This window comes from Haplochromis burtoni, unplaced genomic scaffold, assembly GCF_018398535.1.
Source record: "Haplochromis burtoni strain Fernald_Lab_line unplaced genomic scaffold, NCSU_Asbu1 Contig_333, whole genome shotgun sequence".
Classification (NCBI taxonomy): Eukaryota; Metazoa; Chordata; class Actinopteri; order Cichliformes; family Cichlidae; genus Haplochromis; species Haplochromis burtoni.
The window spans coordinates 199,018-223,004 of record NW_024582694.1 but is presented as its reverse complement, the minus strand read 5'-3'; the positions used below and the strand labels follow the sequence as shown (position 1 = coordinate 223,004).

General features: G+C 39.7%; 1 protein-coding gene across 10 annotated transcripts in view; it reads left to right on the top strand.

The window, feature by feature from the left end:
- The first annotated feature begins 4,713 nt into the window (after window positions 1-4,713).
- The window catches only part of mcf2lb (mcf.2 cell line derived transforming sequence-like b), a 40,439-nt gene continuing 21,165 nt past the window's right edge, over window positions 4,714-23,987 (top strand). For 2 of the 10 annotated variants that reach the window (XM_042228590.1, XM_042228586.1), the window contains exon 1: window positions 10,069-11,264. In XM_042228590.1, coding sequence (XP_042084524.1) covers window positions 11,108-11,264 — 157 coding nt within the window. In that variant the 5' untranslated portion in view covers window positions 10,069-11,107. Of the gene's footprint in view, window positions 5,240-10,065; window positions 11,265-11,322; window positions 11,818-11,858; window positions 13,229-23,987 lie in introns of those variants that run through there. The other 8 variants (XM_042228587.1, XM_042228584.1, XM_005942184.3 and 5 more) reach the window with 8 other exon arrangements.

Here is a 23,987-nt window from a genome sequence, read left to right as displayed (position 1 = left end):
TGTCCTGCCATGGTTTGTGTTATAAACTATATTGCCAAAAGTATTTGCTCATCTGCCATCACACGTAGATGCAACTGAGTAACATTTCATTCTTGATCGATAGGCTTGAACATGTCGGCCCAGCCTTTGTAGCTACAACAGCGTCAACTCATCTGGGAAGGCTTTCTGCAAGAGCCGAGCCCGACTCCTGAAAAACAGCCCTGTAGCATAATTCCCCCTCCACCTAACTTTTGGGGGGGAGGAGTTGTCCCAACTTACACTTGGTACAATGCAGTCACACAAGCACCGTTCTGGGAATTGCCGGACAGAGAAGTGTGATTCATCACTCCAAAGGACATGTTTCCACTCCTCTAGAGTCCAGTAGTGGTGTGCTTTACACCACTGCATTCAGTGCGTTGCACTTGCTGATGTAAGGCTTGGATGGCAGCTGCTTTGTAGAGGAAGCAAAAGTACAGAAATTTTATGAAAGTTAAAGTATTGATTCAACTTCATTACTTAAGTAAAAGTGGAAAAAGTACGGGCTCTGAAACTTACTCAAAGTAGCTCTTTTGAAGATGTTTCTACCAGCTATTTCTGTGGAAAGCTAGTTGAACCTTATGTTATATTCATGTAATTAAAATCACATTAACATAGTGTGGGAATACAAATGGGAATGCAAACTTTATTTCAGTCTAATGAGTCCTTATGAATCTACACTGCTTGAATCAGTTATGGAAAAAAGGGGAGTGTTAAACTGAAACTTGGCAGGTGGGGGAACCCTAAAATTGGTCGTAGTAGCACAGCATTGGGTAAAGAATCACAGCTGAAAAATTTTATTGTGAGCTCCAGTGGGGTTTCTTAGTGTATAGGCTGTGACCAGCTGATCTGGCCTACTGCTGCTACTATTAGGTTTACTGCTCTGTGTGGATTTGCACGACTGAATTCAACTAGATGTAAGCAGATGTTTCATGAATGGTCTTGGCTGATTTCCATCTTATACACTGACAATATTTTGTTTATACTAGATGGTATAAAGTAGCTATGAAGGTTAATTTCAGTGAATGCCACTCAGCTAAATTCATTTTTATCTCTGCTATCCTTTATGTAATCCAGCTCCACCCAGCACACTGTCCATCACACTTCAGCAAACTAACAAACTAACTAGTAAGAATTCTGAATTTAATCTCAGAATTCTTTTTTTCCCCCAGTGGCCCTATTGTATCTCAGAATCCAGTATTCTGAGAATAAAGTCGGAATCCTGAGAAAAATGTCAGAATTCTGACTTTTTTCTCAGAATTCTGAGATTAAAGTTAGAATTCTGAGATTATAGCCAGAATTGAGAAAAAAGTCAGAATTCTGACTCAAAATTCCGAGATTAAAGTTAGAATTCAGACTCAGTATTCTCAGATTAAAGTTATAATTCTGAAGGAAAAAAAAGTCAGAATTCTGACTCAGAATTCTGAGATTAAAATTAGAATTCTGAGATTATAGTCAGATTTCTGAGAAAAAAGTCAGAATTCTCACTCAGACTTCTGACTCAGAATTCTGAGATTAAGGTCAGAATTCCGACTCAGAATTCTAAAAAAAAAAAAACAAGTCAGAATCCAGAGTCAGAATTCTGAGACTAAAGTCAGAATTCTCACGTTTTTCTCAGAGTTCTGAGATTATAGTAAGAATTCTGACATTTTTCTCAGAATCCTGAGTTAGATTTCTCACTCAGAATTCTGAAATTACACTCAGACTTCTGACTCAGAATTCTGAGATTAAAGTCAGAATTCTCACGTTTTTCTCAGAATTCTGAGATTATAGTAAGAATTCTGACATTTTTCTCAGAATCCTGAGATTAAAGTCAGCATTCTGACTCAGAATTCCGAGATTAAAGTTAGAATTCTGAGATTAAAGTTAGAATTCTGAGATTATAGCCAGAATTGAGAAAAAGTCAGAATTCTGACTCAAAATTCCGAGATTAAAGTTAGAATTCAGACTCAGTATTCTCAGATTAAAGTTAGAATTCTGAAGAAAAAAAAAGTCAGAATTCTGACTCAGAATTCTGAGATTAAAATTAGAATTCACACTCAGAATTCTGAGATTAAAATAAGCATTCTGACTTTTTTCTCAGAATTCTGAGATTAAAGTTAGAATTCTGATTCAGAATTCTGAGATTAAAGTTAGAATTTTGAGAAAGAGAATTCTGAAAAAGTGTTTAGAAATCTGACTCAGAATTCTGAGAAAATGTCAAAATGCTTATTTTAATCTCAGAATTTTGACTTTTCTCTCAGAATTCTAACTAGTCAGAATTCTAACTAGTTAGAATTCTGACTAGTTAGAATTCTGACATCAATCTCAGAATCCTTTTTCCCCCCCAGTGGCCCTAATCCCCTCCCGTAGAGTTAGCACACTGTAGTTTGTTTTACAGGATTTCTCTCAATTTAGAATAACATAAATTCACATCAAATACATATCCAAAATCAGATTTAACAATTGAGAACTTGCATATATTTCCAGTTTATTAAATACCACTGACCAGTCCTTACCTTTAACTAGGTATTCCTGTCCTGACCTGTCTTTCTTTCTCCATCTCTGAGTGAAGTTAGCTGGACATTAGCTAGCTAGCAGACAAGTAGCACACATAGCCATGGAAGTGATTAAATTCAATGACTTGACTTCAATGGGTGAGTGAATATTTTCAGCAATATAGTATGTCACAGTTCATCAAAACGTCACCAAAATGCTCCACCCACAAGTTGGCGCTAGCTCTACGCAGTCACTGGGCTGCATCTCCATCCTGCCTGTAGAACTTTGTATTTGGCCACACACATAGCAACTCAAGAACAGATGAGAAACAAAGTCATCTACCAGTCTGGAAATGGTTAAAAACCATTTCCCAGGCTTTGGGACTCCAGTGAATCACAGTGAGAGCCATTATTCACTAATAGAGACAATTTGGAACAGTGGTGAACCTTCCCAAGAGTGGCCAGCTTGCCAAAATCACTCCAGAAGTACACTCACAAGTCATCCAGGAGGCCACAAAAGAAACCAGAAAAACATCAAAAGAACTGCAGGCCTCACTTATTTCAGTTAAAGTCGGAGTTCATGATTCAACAATAAGAAAGCAACTGGGCAAAAATGGCATCCATTGGAGACTTGGCGAAAACCACTCCTGACCAAAAAAAAACACACAGAGTCTTTTAGGTAAATATTCTGTGGACTACAAGACTAAAGTTGGACTTTTTGGAAAGTTTAAGTTCTGTTACATTTTACATAAAACTAACACAGCATTTCATAGAAAGAGCATCAAAGCAACAATCAAACATGTTGGTGATAGTGTGATGGTCAGAGGCTGCTTTGCCACTTCAGGACCTGGACAATTTGCCGTAATTGATGAATGTTCTGTTTTCTACCAGAAAATCCTAAAAGAGGATTTCCACCAGTTTGTATCCTAAAGCTCAAGCTCACTTGGTTTATGCAGTGGGACAATGATCCGAAACATACAGGCAAGTCCATCTCTGAATGGCTCACAAAACAAACGGTAGGTTTTGGAGTGAAAAAAGTCTGAACTGAGTCCAATTGACATGTTTTGGCATGAAGTTAAACAAGCCATTTATGCTTGAAAACTGCAATGCAATTTGCAAATTCTGTAAAGAAGAGTGGGGCAAAATTCTTCCACAACAATTTGAAAGACTCGCCAGACTTGCCAGTTATCATAAATGTTTGCAGTTCTGGGTTAGGGCAGTTAGGGTTAGTCCTCATGATCTAAACGAGAAGAAAGTTCATCATGCAATGTCACAGATTTCTCTCTGGACTAACTGACAATACCACTTCTATCTTGAGGTGTCAACCAGTCAAGCCAGAATGTGCCCTTCTTATTGTCAATAAGTAAGGCTGGAGTTATTCGACTGTTTAATGAATTCATGCATACCAGTGACATCGCGTCACCCCCGTCAATGAACACCTCAGTGGCTTCAGCCTCTACAGATGGCAAGAACATCCCTGCCGTACAACTATGGCAGTGTAAGAAAATGAGTGAACATCTGACATAACTGGAGTAGAGCAATGACAGATAAACAACAATAAACCTCTTGTTTTACATTAGTGCTAAAAATATAAGGTCACTGGGGTCAGAGTCCCCAGAAGAGACCTAGTGTCACCTGAATGGAAAAGTACACAATAATGATGGTCCTCACTTAAGAGGTCTGTCTGCTAACTTATGGATTAAATGCTGTATTGCTATTGTCTGAGTGACATTTTCTTTGAATTTCCCTGGATTATCTTGTATTTTCAGCTTTTGAGTCTACACAAGACATCGCTAAAACATTAGAAACTAGATAAGCAGCAACCAGCACCCACAATGAATACAGATTTATGAAATTCATCCCTCATTTTATTGAGCGTCTTACCTAGCTGTGTCAAGGATGCATGTAATTAAAGCTCTTATATATGCAGTCTGTGAAGTTTGTTTACACATGGAATTTGCAAAGAGGGTTACCGAAGATGATCCTACTGTATTTTGTCATAACCATGTGCCGTCACATGGTGGCAATGCAGCATAATCAATGATGCATGGCCGGCAATGGTACCATTGCCGTCTCTGTTTCTGCAGATAAGAATGTTTCATGACAAAGCTGTTGTCCCTTTCCTTTACGCTGGATGTCACTATTGGATCAGCTGTTTGTGCAAAACTGTTATGCTGACCTTCACATCCCCTCCCCCAATCTGCCTGCCAGGTCTGCACCATCATGTGTGCTGAGGCAGAAGCATGCATGTGTGAATGAGGCTGTCTGCTGCTCCACCTCCTCCCCGTCTCCCTCCTTCACCATCCTTTGCGCTGCATTTTCCTGCAGGAGACTCGTCACTGTGGCTGAGGCTGTCACAGCCATAACAGCTTCAGCATCAGCATCATTTCCTCATCTGTCTCAGCAGCATCCACTCCATCCTGGAGAGCATTCATTTTTCACAAGCGCACACCCCCTTTTACCTCTCTTTCCTCTAGATTTTTAACTCACATCCTAGGTTCGTTTACCCTGTCGCATCTCCCTCTTCCCTTCTGCTCAACTCAACAGTCTCCCTCACCACCATCCACTCTTCCATAGCACCGCTCAGCAAAAAGCAGGCAAGCTGTCTCTTCTTCCTACAAAAGCGTCTCTTAGCTGGACAGCTGGTCTTCCACTGTCCCTCTGGAGGATGATCCTGTGGATGAAGACAGAGGAGATGGCCCTCGGTGAGCTGCTAGTGAGACTGAGGACCGTCACCCAAAGCATAGGTGGGTGGCAACGACACAATCGGAAGCAGCTCTTGTCTCTGGTCATTGTATTTTTTGCTTGCTGAGGATGTTGCATGTTGATCTTAAACATAGACATAGGTGAAAATACTATTACTAAAATGCAGGCACAGTAAGAGACATATTATTCCTTTGCCTTGATGGAATCAAGTCCAAATGGACATCAAAACAAAAGCAGTTTACAAAGCCAATGCAGGATCACAATGTCGAAGCGTGTTGTACAGGAAACCACACAAGCTTGAATGTGCTGCTGTTCATGATCATTCTGCCTCAAGACATGCAGGTGCTTAGCCGGAATACGATTTTATCCTCTGAAATAAAATCTGGTTCATGCTGACATTAAAGAGATATTAAAGTATTTACAATGCGGATAAACAGAAATACTATTGCATGAAAAGCTGTCTCATTTTTTTACAGAAACGCAGGCTGTACACAGGGTGGTTTGTGTTGTGATACACTACCTCACTAACCCCAATTGTAGTACTCCACCCTAGAAAACTATAGTGTGTGGAATATGTCTGATTAGCAAAAGTGTTTTTAAAAAATGAGACACAATGACCTTCCTCTGTAACCGTAGAATGATTATTTAACATAACCTTTTCATTTCCGAATATTCGCACGGTTTCTTTTACTGATTTTGCTGTTAGGTCTGCCTTCCTGAGCTCCCCTCATGGTGTTTTTGTGGTTAGACGGCTTTTTTTCTACTCTATATATGACGTTCTCCTGCTTTTGCAGCTTCTTGATTTATCGCCACCAAATCAAGGACAGACGTTTCTCCTGTGCTAAACTAATGCCACTGATGTGATTTGTGATCTTTGCTTCTGGTCCCTTTTGATCCATTTATAGAGATCTCCCCTAATCCACTCACTGCCAGCACACAACCACTCTAATAAGCATGAACGCACACATGCACAGCCTGCACAGCCTGCACAGACAACCTGCCAAACACTTGGGTGTGTTAATATTTTATTTAATGTTTGTAAAACCTTACTTAGAAAAGCCTACCCTAAAGAGTTATAGCTTTCAGACCCTCATTTCATTTTGCACCTGTACATGTCAAGCTAAAGTGAGAGGAAATAATGTTTTACTAAGTGCATTTACTGGTTTCCCCTTTGCATGGTTTCATTTTTAAGATGGTGAAAGCATGGCAGTAGTGAGTGGGTGGACTTGACTAAGGAGGGGGGACTTGGCTATGCCCAAGCTAGAGGAATGAAAATGCAAAGACTCTAAAGGCAAATCAAGAATTGCATCACTCTACTTAGCTAAAATCAAAATGAAAATAAGGTCATATTGTTCCTGGGGTTTTTTAAGTCTGCAATACTATCCTAAAACTGTACATTAATCCAGTCCCTGGTAGCTGTTTATAAAGAAGTGTGACAGGAATTCGCTGTGGCAGGAGAATGAGAGCAGTAATCGGCTCAGAGAGGAGAGTAACGCTGATCACAGAAGACAGCAGAGAGGAAGGGAGAGTGAGGAAAAGGGAGATTCGGGGAATTGAGTCAGCTAAGGATGCATAGGATTTAGCATCATCTAACTTGAAGAACTGTTTTTTTCTTCTTGTTTTTCTCTGATCCATTCTCTGATGGATGTTGCATTGTACACTGTAGAAAGCTGAAGTATTAATTGCTTCTTTTTTTTTTTTGTCCCTTGGGGAATACTGCACTCCTGTCTGTTTCAACTTCTGGCTGCTGGCTGTCTTTGCAGCGCCATTAGCATGAGTGCAACACAACGTGATATAAACCAAAAACATCTATTTGGATCATAACCTGTAGCTGAGTGCATTTTCCTTTTTTGGTAAAGATGATGGGTGATCCAGTTCATCCGTCAATGTAGTAACCTGTGGGTGGACAAGAGTCGTTTTTTACAGCTTATTCAAGGGAGAGAGAAAATAAAATATTGGGTAAATGGTAGCTTTTCCTAAATGCAATTAAATAAAGCTAATGGATTTTGATCAGATTGTTGCAAATTACACTTATACAGGTAATAAACCAAAATATTAGACACATTAAAACTTTGACCTGACGATGGTGCTAGAATACAGGTTAAAGGATCACCACGGTAATCATTCTAAGGGACGTGTGCGTGGGTCTTTGTGTAGGTGTGTGAGCCTTTATGGCAGTTTATCAAATATTTAGATGTTCACTCACAAAATCACAATTAAAGACACCTGTTGTTTTCGTACAGGAAGTCATGGGATCACTAGAATCAGAATCAGAATCAGAAAGGGTTTTATTGCCAAATGTTGAGCAGGTTTACAACATTAGGAAATTGCTGCGGTGCTTCAGTGCAAACATACTGTCATAAAAATATAAAAATAAGAATAAGAATTAAAAGTGCTAAGTGGATAGATATATACATGATATATACATGATATATACATGAGTGCAGGTGGTGATCAGCTTTACACATCACTAGCGTCATGTGTAAACCATGAAATTTCATGGCAGTCCTTTTAACAATTGTGGAGGTTTTCTAGTACAATAACACTGATGAACCAATCCACAGCACCATGCTCAGTAATTTAATTGGCAGAACCATTAGTCAGTTAACTGAAAGGAAAACAGTAGGTTAACTACGAATATAATACTTAGAGCCATAATCACTGGAAGCCTCTTTCTGACTTTCTAACTGGGCATTTGACCTACTTCCAGCTGATTTAAAAGGACACATCTAGTTCACTGAGTCACAGGTGTCGGCTTTTCCAGCAGGAATGTGTTATTCTGCAGCTGGTGAAGCTTAGGGGGGCTGTTTCTTTATTTTTTATTTATCGTGCAGCACACGCATGCAAGCCAAGTGGAAGAGGCTTATTATATATCGCGTGGGGGAGTTTATGGCTTGGAAGGAGCTGACTCTCATGAACCTTTGCTTGAAAGCAGTCCATCTCTCCCATGAGTATGGTTACATTTTGATAATGGTCATTTGTAACTGAGCAGATTTTTCACTATTTCATTGATGGAACATTAACTCAACAAGGAGGTGTATAAATCAAATACTATATTGTGTCAGGTTCCCTTTTAAGCTAAAGGTCAATGGTTCATTCTGCCCTAAGTGGGCTATGCTGTTCATCCTTAAAGGCAGAGCAGGTGTATAACCAGATGGATCCAGCAGGCAACTATCAGCTTCCAGCTAGCCAGCCATGCTCAGAGAGATATAGTACCTAGGGATAGCAAGAGTGGTAGTAAAAGCATTCTAAAGTTGTCTTTTGCTAGTTACAATTACTGTTTCATGTAAAACAAAATCTAATGTATCACTATATATATCCACCACTTTGGGATACACTGAAACATTTACTAAATGAGACCATTTTGAACAAAAGTTTCAGTCTGGACCCCTGTAGTGTAGAGAAGCTTTCAATCTGCAGTGGTTTATATTTAGCAGTGTGGCTGTGTCCTGTGACCTTCCTCTAATGTACATGAAACCCCAGAGGCAGGGACAGAAGCAGTAAGACCTTGACAAAGAATAGAGCATCAGTATAACTTTGATTAAATAGAGAAGAAATCATGAAAGGTGGACCTGAGGTGAAGATGGTGATATGCTGCAACTGCAGTCAGACTTAAAAAGTAGGCCCTATATAGGATTTGTCATTTGTGTAGAAGGGTATCAGCTAAGCCATCAGCTGATCAGCTTGGACTGCAGCTGAGCTTGACTTTGAGAAAATGCAATGCTCGATTTGAGGTCCCCAGACGATGAATCCTAATGGCTTTGGTGATCCCCGGTCAAAGTGTGTGGAGCACAAAAGAAAGCACTATTATTAATAAGTGTGCATTTGTGGTTTTTAGTTAAATGCCCTGACAACTTTTGGAGTTTTTTTCATGACTGTAGACTCTTTACTTATTTGTGCTCTTTGCAGGTTTTACCACATTGGGTTATTGCTTTGGTCTGTATGAAGGAGAGGAAATTTAAGTTGTCAGTTCATCAGTTCATTCCCTGAAGCTCAAGCACACTTGGGTTATCTTTGTCTGATATTAAAATGTATTTAATCTAAAATATGTTAACTGTGAGAAATAAAAAAATAAAAAATAAAAAAACAGGAAGAGAGAGAGAATAGGTTTTCACAGCACTGTATGTAAGTATGTGCCCAAACACCAAAAGGGTAATAGAAAATTAAGTATAGGAGGTGGAATATGTCATAAATGGGGGATAAGACATGATTAACAAGAAGACAGGGATGGAGGGATGAGGTGGAGATTAGGGCTGAATGTCTGTGATGGCCAAACCCATGTCCACACTTTGAAGTCAGTAACTCTTGTATTTTCATTTCTTCATTTGAACATAGTAACACACTTTAGTTTCCAATAACTTTATTGATTGGTTTGGATACATCTGTTCTATTTGTGAGCGCGCACATTTAGTTTACTTATGTATTCATATCACTTCATTACTTTGATTTTTGACTAACCTTTTTCTTTTTATTTCTTACCTGCCATCATCCCTGGGAGTTCCTGGACAAAAGATGGTAGCCAGGGTTTGAAACCACTAAATGCAAAAAGGGATAATTGGACCACACCGCCACTTCCTACTGAAGGGGAGAATGTGTGTTTTCTTTCATTTAAAAACAAAGTATTTGTATTAAATTAAATATTTGAGTTTAGGGTTTAATGGTTTTGATTTTCTTCTTTAGTGTTTAGTTTATTAACAAACTAGATTGTACTGCATTGTGTTGTGATTTATGATTGTGTTTGTTTGTTACCCCCTCAGTCATTTGGTTTGTTGTTTGCATTCGTTGCCTGAGTTCAGTTTTGTTTCTTTGACCTCTTTTATGAACTCAGCATTTATTACTTTTGTAAATATAATTTTGGGGGGTTAAATAAATGAAAACCATATTTTTTTAATAATCCCTGGGACGACTCCTGTTTTTCAACTCGGTCCATCACAATGTCACTGAATAGCAAGCTGAAGTTGTGTGTCCCATCCGCTGTAGGTGCCTCATTGGTATGTGAGCGAGTGCATCTCCCCTCTCATCTCTATTCTAAGCCTATAAAGTGCAAGCTGCCTTTTTGCTTGCCAGCCAAACATTCACACAAAACCCACAAATAAACCCAAGCCTGCCAATAAGCAACCTCCTCTCCACTGGGTTTGCTCCTCCTCGGTTTCAGGCAACATAGTAACAAGAAACTTTTTAACTGTTGCCATAAAGTTTATGGGGTTTTTTCTTGGTTTTTTTGCTGGGTTTTTTGTTTTTTAAGTCTTACAGGTGATTGGCTTTAGCGCAGTAGTTTTTTGCACTGTGAATTTAATGCATGGAGGAATCCTGTGAGATAGAGGGAAAGAAAGGGTAGATTAGTTCAGGAGCAGAGGAGTATAATTAGCCTAAACAGCAGAAGGGGATTTATGCTCTGCCGGCTGCCCTCTGCTTCTGCTGCCTTCCACCCTCCTCCCCTCTTGTCCTTCCTTGGAAAGCATTGCTTCTCTCAGTTGTCAATAGTTCCACTGACGATGTGTGTGTGTACTAGGGGTCTGTGTGCGAATGTGTGTGAAGGGACCTGGGCTTGTTCTCACCTCTAGTGTGAGCAGTGTTTGTTTCAGAGTTTATGCAGACAGTGACTCAGCTGTTTGTGATTCTGCAAGCTTTGCACTGTGCGCTTGCCTTGAGTCCTCAATGTGGCTCTGCAGAGGACAGTAGGCTTATCTTATATGTAGCCACTGCATACATCTCCGCACAGGAACACGTGTGAGAGCATCTCTTTGTAATCCTGAGTAACCTGGCACATTAAAAGAAGGATCCTTCCTATGTCAGCATTTGGGAATTATGCTTTGGAGTCTGTCAAAGCTTTAAAAAGTGCAGCGAGGGGTCTCTCTCTCTGGATGACAAAGTTTGTTTTAGAGGGGTGAGACCAGCAGCCAGCTCTAATGTCTCTCCATGAGTTTCTTCGGGAGGGCGGTGAGGCATCGTTCCGGATCATGAACCGCCTCAGTCATCTTATGCAGAACTTGGAATTCTCTGGACTGGGCTCGGCTTTCCCTTTCAGCCCTGCCAGCCGCAAGAACTCCTGGAGAGCCTGGGATGGTAGGACTGAGAAAAAAGGAGTGTATTCTGTGTGAGAGTGAGTGTGCATGTGTGCACGTATACTCGCAACTTTTTGTGCCTGTGTGTGTATTTGCGCATAATATATTTTTCATTGAAGCTCTGGCTAGAGTATGTAGGGCATCGCACCCAGAGACTCACATACAGTGTTTCCTGTGGGCTTCCCTTGCCCCCACCCCCTCTGCTGGGCTGTTTCTGTGTCTTGATGTGTATAACATTTTGTGTGTGAGTGCATGACTGCGCAGCTTAATCAGCTGCTTCAGTATCCAACATGCACATCTCGGCAGCTGCACTGACATTTTTCCATAGAAGCAGTGAAAAATTCTTCAGCAGATGCAGAAACTGCAGCACAGAGCAGAAGAAGAGCTGGTGCAAAGGAATGCTGATTAAAGCTGCTGAGCTAACAGTTTGGTGTCGTCTCAGCCAGATTGTTGCCACTTTTACTAACACACAGCAAGAAAAGAAATGGTGAAGAAAACCAAGAAGAGTGTTTCTCAGTGGGATAGTGGGATGCCAATGGTCCCGCTTAAGCCATGTGAGTCAGGGGTCTTTTTTCAGCGTTTTTCTTTATCTGGGACATATAGAAAGCAGCTGTTTTCAGCGATTCTCCTGCTGACTGTCTATATAAATATTTTAAAACCTTTTGTAGTCTTCATATTCTTGTTTCTCATGTTTCTCTTTGTGATTTTGTTAGATATTCATGCAGTGCTTGCTGTAGGTTTTACTTCTACATATACAATTTGTGCATATACTTTATGCACAATGTGCATGATCTGAACACACAGTATGTGCATTTTTGTCTGTACCTGAAGCTATGAGATTTCGGAGGAAGGTTTTCATTTCCTGTCCTCCCAGCTCTGTTTAAGTCATTAGCCATGAGGAGAATTTGAGAGAGGGATTTCTGTTTTTTAGATGTTATGTTTTGTAGACTGAGACTATTAACTCTGACACCATGGAAAATTCTCAGGAGAAAAGATTAGCAAATATTTTGGTGTAGTAGTTTTGTGTGATTTCTTGCATTTGCAAGTAACTCATAGTCTTCCAGTTCTTTGCTCTTCTTGTTGATCAAAGTGATTTTTGCACAGTTGTTGCAGCCTTTATAATAACATTTGTAGACAGTGAAACTGTATACAGAAGTATGCTAATCGGCCACTTTATAAGAACTGCTCATTGATGCAAATATTTAATCTATGTGCCTACATGTGCAGAGTTGGCAGCATTTAGACATGTAGACTTGGTCAAGATGACCTGCTAAAATTCAAACTGAGCATTAGAATACATACACCAGTTAGTTTACATCAGAATGAAATTTCAATGCATTTACTCGCCATCACATTGCACAATCTCAATAATAAATTAATCTAAAGGTATAAAATATAAAAATATAATCTAGGATATGTGCACATAATAATATAAGAGAAATGAGTCCATATACATTATTATTGGTAAAACTTTACAGAATATTAACAATGGAGCAGAAAACCAGAGTAAATCATTATTCCAGGCTGTCATGATCCAAGCAGCCAGGAACACACAGGCACAAATATAATCTTCAAAAAATGGGTTTATTATACCCCCAAAAAGGACAAGATGATTACAAAAATTCAAAATAACAAAAAATAAAGTTTTTAAGAACCAAGTGGGCCCATAAAAGAGGTTAACTTAACAGACCGCTACTCAAAAATCACTTTAAAAAACATAACTCAACAAACTGACCTGCCCAAATGAGAAACAGCTCCAGTTATATAGCAAATGAATAAACCATTATATACACCAAAGGTGAAAACTAAAGAGATAACAGATAACCATCATTCAAGAAGAACCCCATTCCCCCTGCATGATCACAATAGATGGTCCAGTCCACTTTATTGGCTTCTGCATTTAAACCAGCTCCACCCTCAGCCTCCTCTTTCAGCCAAACCAGGAAGGACTGGAGCAGAGGTCAGGTAACTCAGAAAGAGTAGAAATATAATCAATATAACATACCTATATAAAATAACAAACAATGCAAAGCAAAGTCTATTCCACCATTTGGGCTATAGCTTAGTGCTGTCATGCATTACAGGTAAACTCAAAATATCAAATTAGTTAACTTATGATCACAGAAACTTTAGAGCATAACGTAAACATAAGACAAAAGACCAAATGAATATTACCTAAGTATCTCAGTTGTGTGGTTGCATGCATCCATCACACAGGCATTAAATTGCCCTGTGTGATGTGAAACGTTTAAAGAAATTTGCCTTGTGCAAAAAATAAGGAAGAAAGTAGCCAAAAAGGCTGGTCCAAGTGTTTCAGAAACTACTGATTTACTGGGATTCTTACATAAAATCATCTCTAGGGAATGATCCAAAAGAAAGGAAATATGCAGAGAGCAGCAGTTCTCTGTGTGAAAATGCTGTGTTGATCTCAGAAGAGCATCTCTGAACATGTCAAACCTTAATGCAGATGGACTACAACAGAAGACCACGCTAGGGGCTATTCCTCTCAGCTAAGAACAGGAAGCCGAGGTTACAGTCTGCATGGGCTCACAAAAAGTTGAGCCTTTTTTCGAGCAGAAAGGAGGGGAGAGAGAGCAAGGAAGGACATGCAAAGGGCCACAGTTTGCACTCAAACCCCGCCTGCTGCGTTTTAGTCAAAAGGCATGTGGCTTCCACCACTGAGCTAAGCTGGCACGCTGACTTTCAGTTTATGATGCAACATTTGATTGGTTGATTCAGAAGTTTGTGTAAATAACATAAAAGTATAACTCCATCCTGCACTGTACCATTCAGGGGGTTTGTTGGGTTATATTGATATTGAAGATGTTTTCATGGCCCACTTTGCACCTTAGTACTGACAGAGCATTGTTTAAATATCACAGTCTGAGTATTGTTGTTAACCATGTGTCAGTATAGCCATCTTCTGATGGCTGCTCCCAGAAGGTTAACCTACTATCTCACAAATCATCTCAAACTGCTTCCTTGAACATGACAGTGAGTTCAGTTTACTCAAGGGGTATCCACAGTCACCAGATCTCAGCCCAGTAGAACACCTGTGTGATGTGGTGGAAACAAAGATTTACCCAAAATGGGGGTTGTGTGTGTGTTAACAGTTTTATGCAGCGTGTTTTCATTTATTCGACTGACTCTGTGAGCTGATTTGATGGACTGTGCCTTGTTTGACTATCTTGCTCACTTTAAGCTGCATAGTTTTCCAGTCTAGTGGCTTTAGCTTTGAACTTATAAAGTTTATGGCACTGATAACCTGCATGCCCTTGGTCATAAAGCAAATGCCCACGTTAAACACACAAACACACCGATGCAGAGGCAAGCTGCACACACTTTACACAGGTATATGTTCCCCAAGCCATTTAGCACCACTGCATCTTCGTTTAATAGATATTGGCTGAATTAGGAGACAAAGAATCAAGTCTATTAGCCTTTTTTTAACTGAAATGTATCTTTTGAACAACTCACTGTAATGGAATCTAAATTGCCACTTTGTATTAAGAGACAGCGTCTCTCTTTGAGAGGTCTCCTTAGAATTAAGTCTTTCAGTAAGTTTGTAAGAATGGGGTCTTTTGAGCGGAGTAAACAAGAATAGAGGCTTTGAATGGATCGAGTCAGTGAATGGTTAAATGGGGATGTCTTTGAATGGGTTGGTCAGAATGGAGGCTTTGTATTTTTAGTCCACATTTCCTGAGATAAGGCAGACGCGGATCGCGAGTTTTGTTGCCATAGGTAAATGAGCAGTGGAAGCTGCAGTACCTTTAATAACCAAAGTGACGCACAGCAGCTTAATGTAGAACCTATTTCCCTATTCTTGATTAGTCATGAAGAGGCATGACTACTTCCTTTTTATTGGTCAGACTGTCAGCTATGTAAAGTTGGAGGCTTTTTAGCTAGTTAGATAACTGTCCTCTTAGGGGAGGTATAAAGGTAGTTGGACCAGGAGAGAGGGTGGGGTCTAGCAGTACACTGTAGCTTTTGTATACAGGGAAGGTAACCTGAGGTTGCAATAGGAAGTCCTCAGTTACTGCGTCTGCGGGCTGTAGAGCACCTGCAGCCTGACCAAGAGGTTAAATGTAGTGTCTGGCGAAAGGTAGAGTCAGGATGAGAGGGAAATTGTTGTTGTGATATTGTTTGTGAAGCTACATGGAAGAAATGCTGGAGAAAAGAAGTGAAGGAGACATAGACTGGGACAGGAAGATGGGAAGAGAGGAGATAGCAGATTTGGGCTCCTTGATGGATGCAGACATCGAGGTTGAGCTAGATCCTGGGTTTTGCTTGGAAATGGACTCAGAGGTGACTCTAGCTGGACAGGTGAGTCCAGGCTCACAGGAGTGCTCTGACAGTGAGGAAGTGGACTGGTGTGTAATTAAAGGACACACAGATTCTCTGGTTGTGGTTGAAGACATGAAAGAGGGAAGGGCAGCTGAGATTGAGGCGTATTACACGTCAAAGGAGATTGGAGAGACTGATGAAAATGCAAACATAGATATGGAAGATCAGAGGAGCAAAGAGGAAATGGTAGAGGAAGTATTGGATGCATTTTTGGGGCCAAGGGAGGAAATTGGGGTTCATGTCCGGCTCACTATTGAGGAGGTGGAAAGTTACTACAGATTTTCTTGCCGTTGCAACTGGTTATGTGGTAAGTTATACCTATTCATTCTTCATCCTCTCTTTCTTTTTTATTGTTCTATTACATTAACAGCAGTTTAAGTAATGGCTCTCATATCTTCAAGGGGGTATCTTGTAATCATTAAGACATGATATTTTCATTCTTGAACTTTCAAATAATTCTTATTTTTCTTATACTGTGTGTTTGTGCAGGCCTCAGTTCATCCATGGTCTGAGAAAGTAGTTCCTCTCCCTTCTTTTTCTTCTGGAGTGTCACCTTTGATAAGAAAAGAAAGGCTAATATTTAGTTCTCTCTCAAGCAATACCAGAGGTTCAGAGAGCATGACAGCACTGAATTTGGACAAGGGCCAGAAATGACTGACATCACAATGTAAACCCAGTAAATCATTTGACCAAAGAAATCGCGATTAGGTGCTGAGCCACCACAAGCAGCAACAGTGCAAGCTGACAGAGATATTTGAAGATTCTGTAAATCTTCTGAAGGGATTGAACCATACTACTATTCAATTTTCTATGCATCCAGCTTTCTGCCATTTATGTCCAGACACCACTTCAAACTAACCAGTTTGCATATGCCCACAAAAAAACATCACTCAGGAGTAAACAGGAGCCCAAATCACATCACCTGGCTGCTTTTGAAGTGGAGGAACGACAGCTTTTCATCCTTTTTCTAAGACCTTCAGCTGAAGCTCTGTTGCTACTATCATTTTCTTTTGTTCACTACCTACATAGCCAAGGGCGAGGGTAGGAACATAGATCGACCAGTAGATTGACAGCGTAGCTTTCACATTCAGGTCTCTCTTCTCCACATCAGACCGGTGCAGCTTCTGCATCACTGCAGACGCTGCACCAATCCATCTGTCAGTCTCCTGTTCCACTCTTTCCTTGCTTATGAACAAAATCCGATATACTCAAAGAGCAATTTATTTGCTTTTTTATACTAATAAACTTAGTGACCTCTTGTATCTTATTAATGGGAATGCTGTATAGGAACCCGAACCCAGTAGGATAGAAATGCTTCATTCTAACATGAAGTCTCAGTTTGCAGTGAATTGCAGCAAACATTTCTCCAGTGGGGACAAGTGAGCCTATATCAGCAAAACTATAACTATAACAGCAAAATGTTCCAAAAAACTATCAAGTCCCTTCACTGTAAGTCACAATGAGATAAGATAGGGTTTTTTTGTGTTGTTCTTTTTCCAGGGGTAAATATCACCCCTTGCATTCCTCCAACCATTTGCTTTATCTCTGCTACTCCTCCTCCTTCATGACCCCTTAAGCACCTTATTCCCTCTTGTTGCCCACCCAGACCCCCACTGCTCCGCTTCCTGCCCCTTCCTGATCCCAACTGTTAATTATTTGAATGTTATATTTTTTGAGTACATTACTATAAGATCACATAGAGGGAGTGGATCAAGTAAACAGCTCTGGTGAATGAAGCAATTTCTTAACCATATAAATTAACAAGAAAATAGGCAGTTTGTTTTGTTGCATGTGCGTGTGTGTGTCAGTCACGTGGGCCTGTCAATCCAGGATTTCTTTCCTCTCGTCTACTCCTGCTTAATCTGTGTCAGTAGTGGCAGGCAGTCCAGGTGTGTCACTGTGACCCACTAAAGTTTGACCAGTTGCCCACAAACGTGTACGTGAGTGGTCGCTAATCCCAGTCGTTAAGCTTTCTAAAGAACATTAGCGCCTCACCCAGCAGGTGGTATGTGATTGTGTGTCTGTATGCGAGTATACAGGGAATGTTGAAATTGCTTGAAAATTATTTAGAGGGAATATTTTTTGTAACAGACATAGTTGCTGTATCACTAAAGAGCAGAATGCTCTAATAATAGCATCTCAGTCATCTTAATGTAAAGAGTGCTCTTTTACACGTACATCCTTGTCTCGCTTTAGGTTGTTTTGACACCACAGATACTCTGAGGAGATAAAATACAAAGAAAGACAGACTGGAAAAAAAACTTCATAGTTTCAGTGTCTTGTAGTATCTGATACTGTTTCAATTCACAGCCAGAGGGGCTTTTAGCATTGTGCATGTGGCAATAGTTTATGCAAGCATGTGAGAAAATTATGATTTGTAGAGTAAGGGCTATAGGAGATACAATTGGTGTGAAGACTCTAATAAAAATAATGTGTAATAATAATAATGCATAATAGAAAGTAACCATGCATAAGGTTATGTTAACAAATCAAAACAAAAAAAGCTGTTAAAAAGGAGCCAGATCGGATATTCAGGGGGAGACTTTTCGGTAACCGAATAGCCCTTTTCTCTAAACAGTGCAGCTATTGCTGGCCTGGGTCGGGGCCGGAGTTTGATTTGATCTGCGTGGGAGACTCTGGGTGCAAGGTGTGGTTGGGCAGGTCAGAAAGTGGAAACTCTTGGAGGTTTCTGTGTGAACTTGAGCACATTAGAAGCTTGCGAGCACCTGTGAGAGCTTTCCAGATGGCTAGCCTCATGCAGCTTTGTGTCCAATGACCTCAGGCACTGCTGGCCATTATCGACGTAACAACACTGCTTTACCAAGTTACGAACATCAGATATGGTGATTTATCTGAGCCTATATCCACTTGCTTGGTTTCTTTTATTAAAAAGCCATTTGTGGGCGACACCCTTGCTTGAGGTTAATTTGAGAGAAAAGAGGAAAAGAGAGTTTTTGTTCTGATTAACATCTGTAGGGGTCAGTCAGTAGAGAACCTTTATTATCGCTTGGCCTTAAAAGCGTTCAAGGGACAAAACTAAGTCAGTTCAAAGAAAAGAGGATTTTTACTAAAACAAACTGAGGTTCAATCAGTCAGTATGTGATCAGTATGGTCTGCACACCTACATTTAGGAGGGTAATGTACAATAAATTTGTCCAAGCTTAGTGCTACAGAAACATGTAGTGAAGGAGATTATGAGTCCGATTATTTGACTGATGATGGGGACTGGGTCAGGTTTTTGCTTTTGAAATGTACACTTTACTGAACTTCGGACACATGCGTCAGTCTGGATGTGGCAGATTAGTGTAATCTTGGAGTCCACCTCAGAGGTCTCCGGCTGTCATGCAAGATTTAAAACCACCTGCTACAGTAAACAGAGGCTGTACAGGACCACGTGTGATAGGCTTCACAGAGGTCATGCCATTGAGGTGCACTCCCTTTATTGCTAATTTGGTTTCTTACACATAAGATGGCTATAAAAACAATGCTGAAAGCCTATTTTCTTGGCCGCTTTGTTACTGATTGATTTCTTAAATGACTTTTTTTCGAGTTTGTTTAATGCTGCTTTCTCCTAACTCTTAACAGCTTGGAAGAAGGCCAGTGTGTATCAAAAAATCTTAACATCTGAAAATTACTGACGGCATTGATTTGTTTACTTTTTGCTAGATCACAGTTATAGTCAAACACAATATGATTAAGCCAATATCACTCTATGCAATCATTCATAGTACAAAACATTTTGAAAATCTGGTGAAGAGCAGTTCTTGGTGTTTGAAATGTCACATTATCTTTCATTGTTGGGCTGTTTTAAACTGACCACGTGTTCTTTTCTTGGCTTGCATGTGCCTTGCATTTTTAGTTTATACACAGAACTTTAAAAAGATGCATGCACTGTGACCCTTTAGTGGGTCACAGTGACACATCAGTTCTATCCCTGTGTTAAAAATTTACATCAACAGCCCATTATAACATAGGTGTTCGTAACTAGAACCCAGGATTTTAATGTACTGTTGTGGCTGTGTCTGTGACCCAGAATTTTGTGTTTATTTTTGCATTTGTGATTTATTATGTTATATTGAAAGGATGTTAAGATCTAGGATTATCATGTGTTTGCCTTGAGTTTCGTTTCGTTTATGTTTCTCCTACGTCTTCTGTGTTACACTCATGAATTTCTTGTCTGTGTGCTTCATGTTGTCTAGCCGGTGTTATGTCACATGTTTCACGTTTTTTTTCCTGTTTGTCTTGTGTTTCTTTGTTCAGTGTGTTTAATTTTACTCCTCCCTGTAAGTCACTATGTTCATTTGTGTCAGCTGTTTCCCCATGTGTTTCCACTTCCCCTGATCACCTCCTGGATGTATTTAAGTCCACTGTCTTTCTTTGTTCAGCGTCAAGTCGTCGGTGTTAATTCCTTCTGCGTCACGTCAGGTTAAGAGTTTTTCATGATTCTGCTCGGTTCATGTTTTTTTCCATCATAGTTATTTGCATGTTCCTGCTCAGAGTCATGTTCCTGTCTGTAGTCATAGTTATTATAGTTTAATCATAATAACCACAATGTAGTTTCCCGAGTTTAGGTTTTAGTTCAGTTTTTGCCCTTATTTGCCTTTTGTATTCAGGTTTAATCAGCCTGAATAAACAGCTCGCTTTTTGTTTGAAATGCAGTTTCGGTCTTTTTCACGCCACACGCCGTCTGCTCCCCCTGGCTGTGACAATCTATTGGGGGCAATTGTAACAGTTTATTGTTATTATTGTTTTCTTTAAAAGGACATATTCCACTACACTATGAAAAAGCATATTTTGTGTAAAATAGTGGGGGGGTTTTAATGTGTTAAAACAATATTAGCTTACATATGGACAGGAGAAAAAGAAAGCAACAGTTTGCAGGTATATGCATGACATATACAGGTGAAGCATGTGAGAAATAAATAAATGCATGTCATCCATTTATTTCGGGTGCTTTTAAATTAATATATCAACATGTTTACATGATTTTATTTTATCAAGATCTGTTATGCCATCTGCCATATCTGTTGTCAATACTAACATGAAATGCGTTAGAAACTTGTTTCATCAAAGCATTATCATACATTTAAGTCACCTGTACTTGTATTTAGTATGTAGACTTAAAATCGAATTACCACTAGAATAGCTTCCAGGTTTTTCAAGTCTTTGTAGGCTTTGGCACATCCTGCAGTACCCAACATTTAAACAAATTTTAAAGTATTTAAGCTATATCATTAGATACAATTGCAGCAATGTGATTACCTGAAAGATTGCTTCTTTTTGAGATATAGTGGCGTGATGACTTTTTATATAATAATAATGGATTGCATTTATATAGCGCTTTACAATTCCACTATTCATTCACACACTGGTGGAGGCAAGCTACAGCTGCCCTGGGGCAGACTGACAGAAGCGAGGTTGCCATATCGCGCCATCGGCCCCTCTGGCCATCACCAGTAGGTGAAGTGTCTTGCCCAGGGACACAACGACAGAGACTGTCTGAGCCGGGGCTCGAACCGGCAACCTTCCGATCACAAGATAAACTCCCAACTCTTGAGCCACGATTGCACCGATCATGTTTGTACACACCAAGGGAGCCATTTATAACAGTTTGACTTCCTGGATTAAAAAGAATATTGCAGTCTTGTCCTTATTAGTAAAAGAGGAAACACCTATTGTACTGCTAGTTAGTGTACATATATATGTTCCTTTTCTCAATAAATGTTACAATAGTCCTCGGGCTTCCCTGCCAACAGCTGGGAGCAAAACGGATTCAAAGGACAGACGAAGACTGCACATTTAAATGAGTCTTATCACTAAACAGTGTATATGTTTGTGTTGCTTTGTTTGAAAAGGGAAGAGAGTGACATGTTTTTGTTTCCCACTACACCAACTCTCTGATAATGATGGTGGTAATACCCAAAGGCCAAGTAACCTGATATGACCTGTTGTCAAACAAAGAGTGACACTAAGACTTTGGTTTGTTTAAGCTACACTAAGACACGTGTTTGCATAAAGGGAGGGTGTTAGTCACCTAAAATGCACAGCAAAGAAGGGAACACTATGGTTAACAATGAGGATTACTGTATGATGGACTGAAAGCACCAGGTCATATCTTGTCTATGCTTTGTTCTGGCGAATATCATGGACACAGGTATGGTTCTGGGGACAGACTCTTTATTCGTCTGACTTTTCTGTATATTTCTCTATACATTGGGTTTCTTCTGAATGTTTCGTGTGTGCATGTAGAGTCTAGAGTCTAATGTTTGTCAGCTTACCAAGTCTTGAGTTTGCTAGGATGAGCTTAACAAACCATTTAATTTACCGTTATGTTGTCTCTCTTAAGTTCTAATAATTTCCATGCGTTTATTTTTTAGGCACCCCCTTCCTTATGTACGTTTATGGATGGACTCTTGCTATAGATATCAAAAGAAGCATAACAGCTTGCCGTATAGCCACAACATTAAAACCAATGATCGATTGCAGATATAGCGCATCAGACCAGTGGCAGTCTCCAGTCAGGACACTGCCACATCACAAAATAAAGAAGAGCCTGGGCTTGCAGACTTTACAGATCCCAAAGCAGTCAAGCAACCAGGAGATGTGCCAGAGCAAGCCCGATCCACAGAGGCCCCACTAATGTCCTTTTCAAAGAAAAGATCATAATGATGAGGGAATAAAATAATACTTTTGATACAGTGAAACAATAACATGTGAATCCAGTGTGGATTATTTGCTTTAGGAAAATGAAGCAAACAAAGTCAGACTGATACCAAAAGTCAATATTGCTCTTCAGTCTTATCTTAAGCAGTATGTCTGTGTTCACATCCATATTTACAGGAAACTCCCCTCCTAGAAACTTGATGGCACAAATAAATGTTCTTTCTCTCTTTTGGTTCAATATAATACAGATTTCTGTTCCTGGATAGCTTGGTGAACATGAATATTTCTATAGGAACTAAATAGAGGGGTGCTTCAGATTTGCCCATGTTCTGTTTTTAAATTAAATTGTTAGGTCTCATTATGGACCTTAAATCCATGGCTCAAAAGAACCTGATGTAACAGATGCCAGAACGCTGCTGCAAGAGAAAGAAAACCCAGAAACAACCACACATCTGATTCAAGCTTCTTCCCCAAATTAATTGAACCACGACTGAAAAAAGGATTGCCACTAACTTTCTATTCAACTCATAATTAATAAATAATAAACACAACTGCAAAAGTAACACAGGAATAATGCCTGTGCTGATGGAGGTGAGGGAGCAGAAGCTCCAGCTTCTTGGGTTTTATATGAGCGAAGGTGAAACTTCTGCAGCCAATCAGCACTAGGAATAAATCTGAAGCTTAAATGTAACGGTAGAAAGTTAATGACAGGATGACAGATGTACTGGTACACTGGGGCAAGTGTAACACTTATATTATTGAGCTCGTCACATAAAACACATCTCAGCATAAATAATTAAATGCCAAACTGTAATAGCAAATGGCACAGAGTTCATTACAGCAGTGCCACATTTTCTCTGCTTGTTTTCCCTGCTCAAAACCAATAAACATTTTTAATAAAACACAACAAAGCTCACAGAGCTTGTTTAGATCTTTGATATAGAAACATGTGGATGATATGTATGGATTACAGTAGAGTACTGCTTTTTTATGGATGCTGTGGAGGTGGCTTAGTTTACATGTCTTAACAGTGGGAGTGAGTGATGTTCATTTTTTTTTATTCTATGTATATAATGTATGACTATCAGTTTCAAGTTGAGCTCTGGGCAGTTGTTATTGTATAGTTTCCATTGCATATAAAATACCAGGCAGTCATAACCCCTACAGCATTCACCGCAGTAGTCTAAATCAGCTGTGAGTGTTGCTAGAGTTTTGCCCTCTTCATCACAGCAGCCTGTGCCAACATCAGTAAGCGACCCTGCCACTTCAGCCAGAGTCTTAATTCATGATTGCCCAGTCCTAACTGGTGCACCAAAGTAAGTTTCCCTGTTGAGCCCCTTCTGCTTCAAATCATTGAGAAGTGTTGAAAAGAACACCGAAACTCTTATGTGATGCAACCAGAATAGTTCAGCAGAAAGTAACATGTTAATTTAAGAGTTGATTACTCAAACTGTAGTGAGAGGCCAACCGAGGACATAAAGTATGTTTTTAGTCCCTTTTAATACATATTCATGAGGGTTAAAAGCTCAGAAACTGGGATCTGTAAAGCTTTTTCAATATGTATTTAATCTGTTTCTCTGTGCTTTGTGGTGAAGATTATTTTGGAAAGTTGTCTGTTGCATGATTAAAATCTCCTTCCACTTCTGCATATTATGTTACAGCTTGTCTAGCCTACAAGGCTCCCTAACCTCTAGTTTGATCCCCAGTATAATTACAA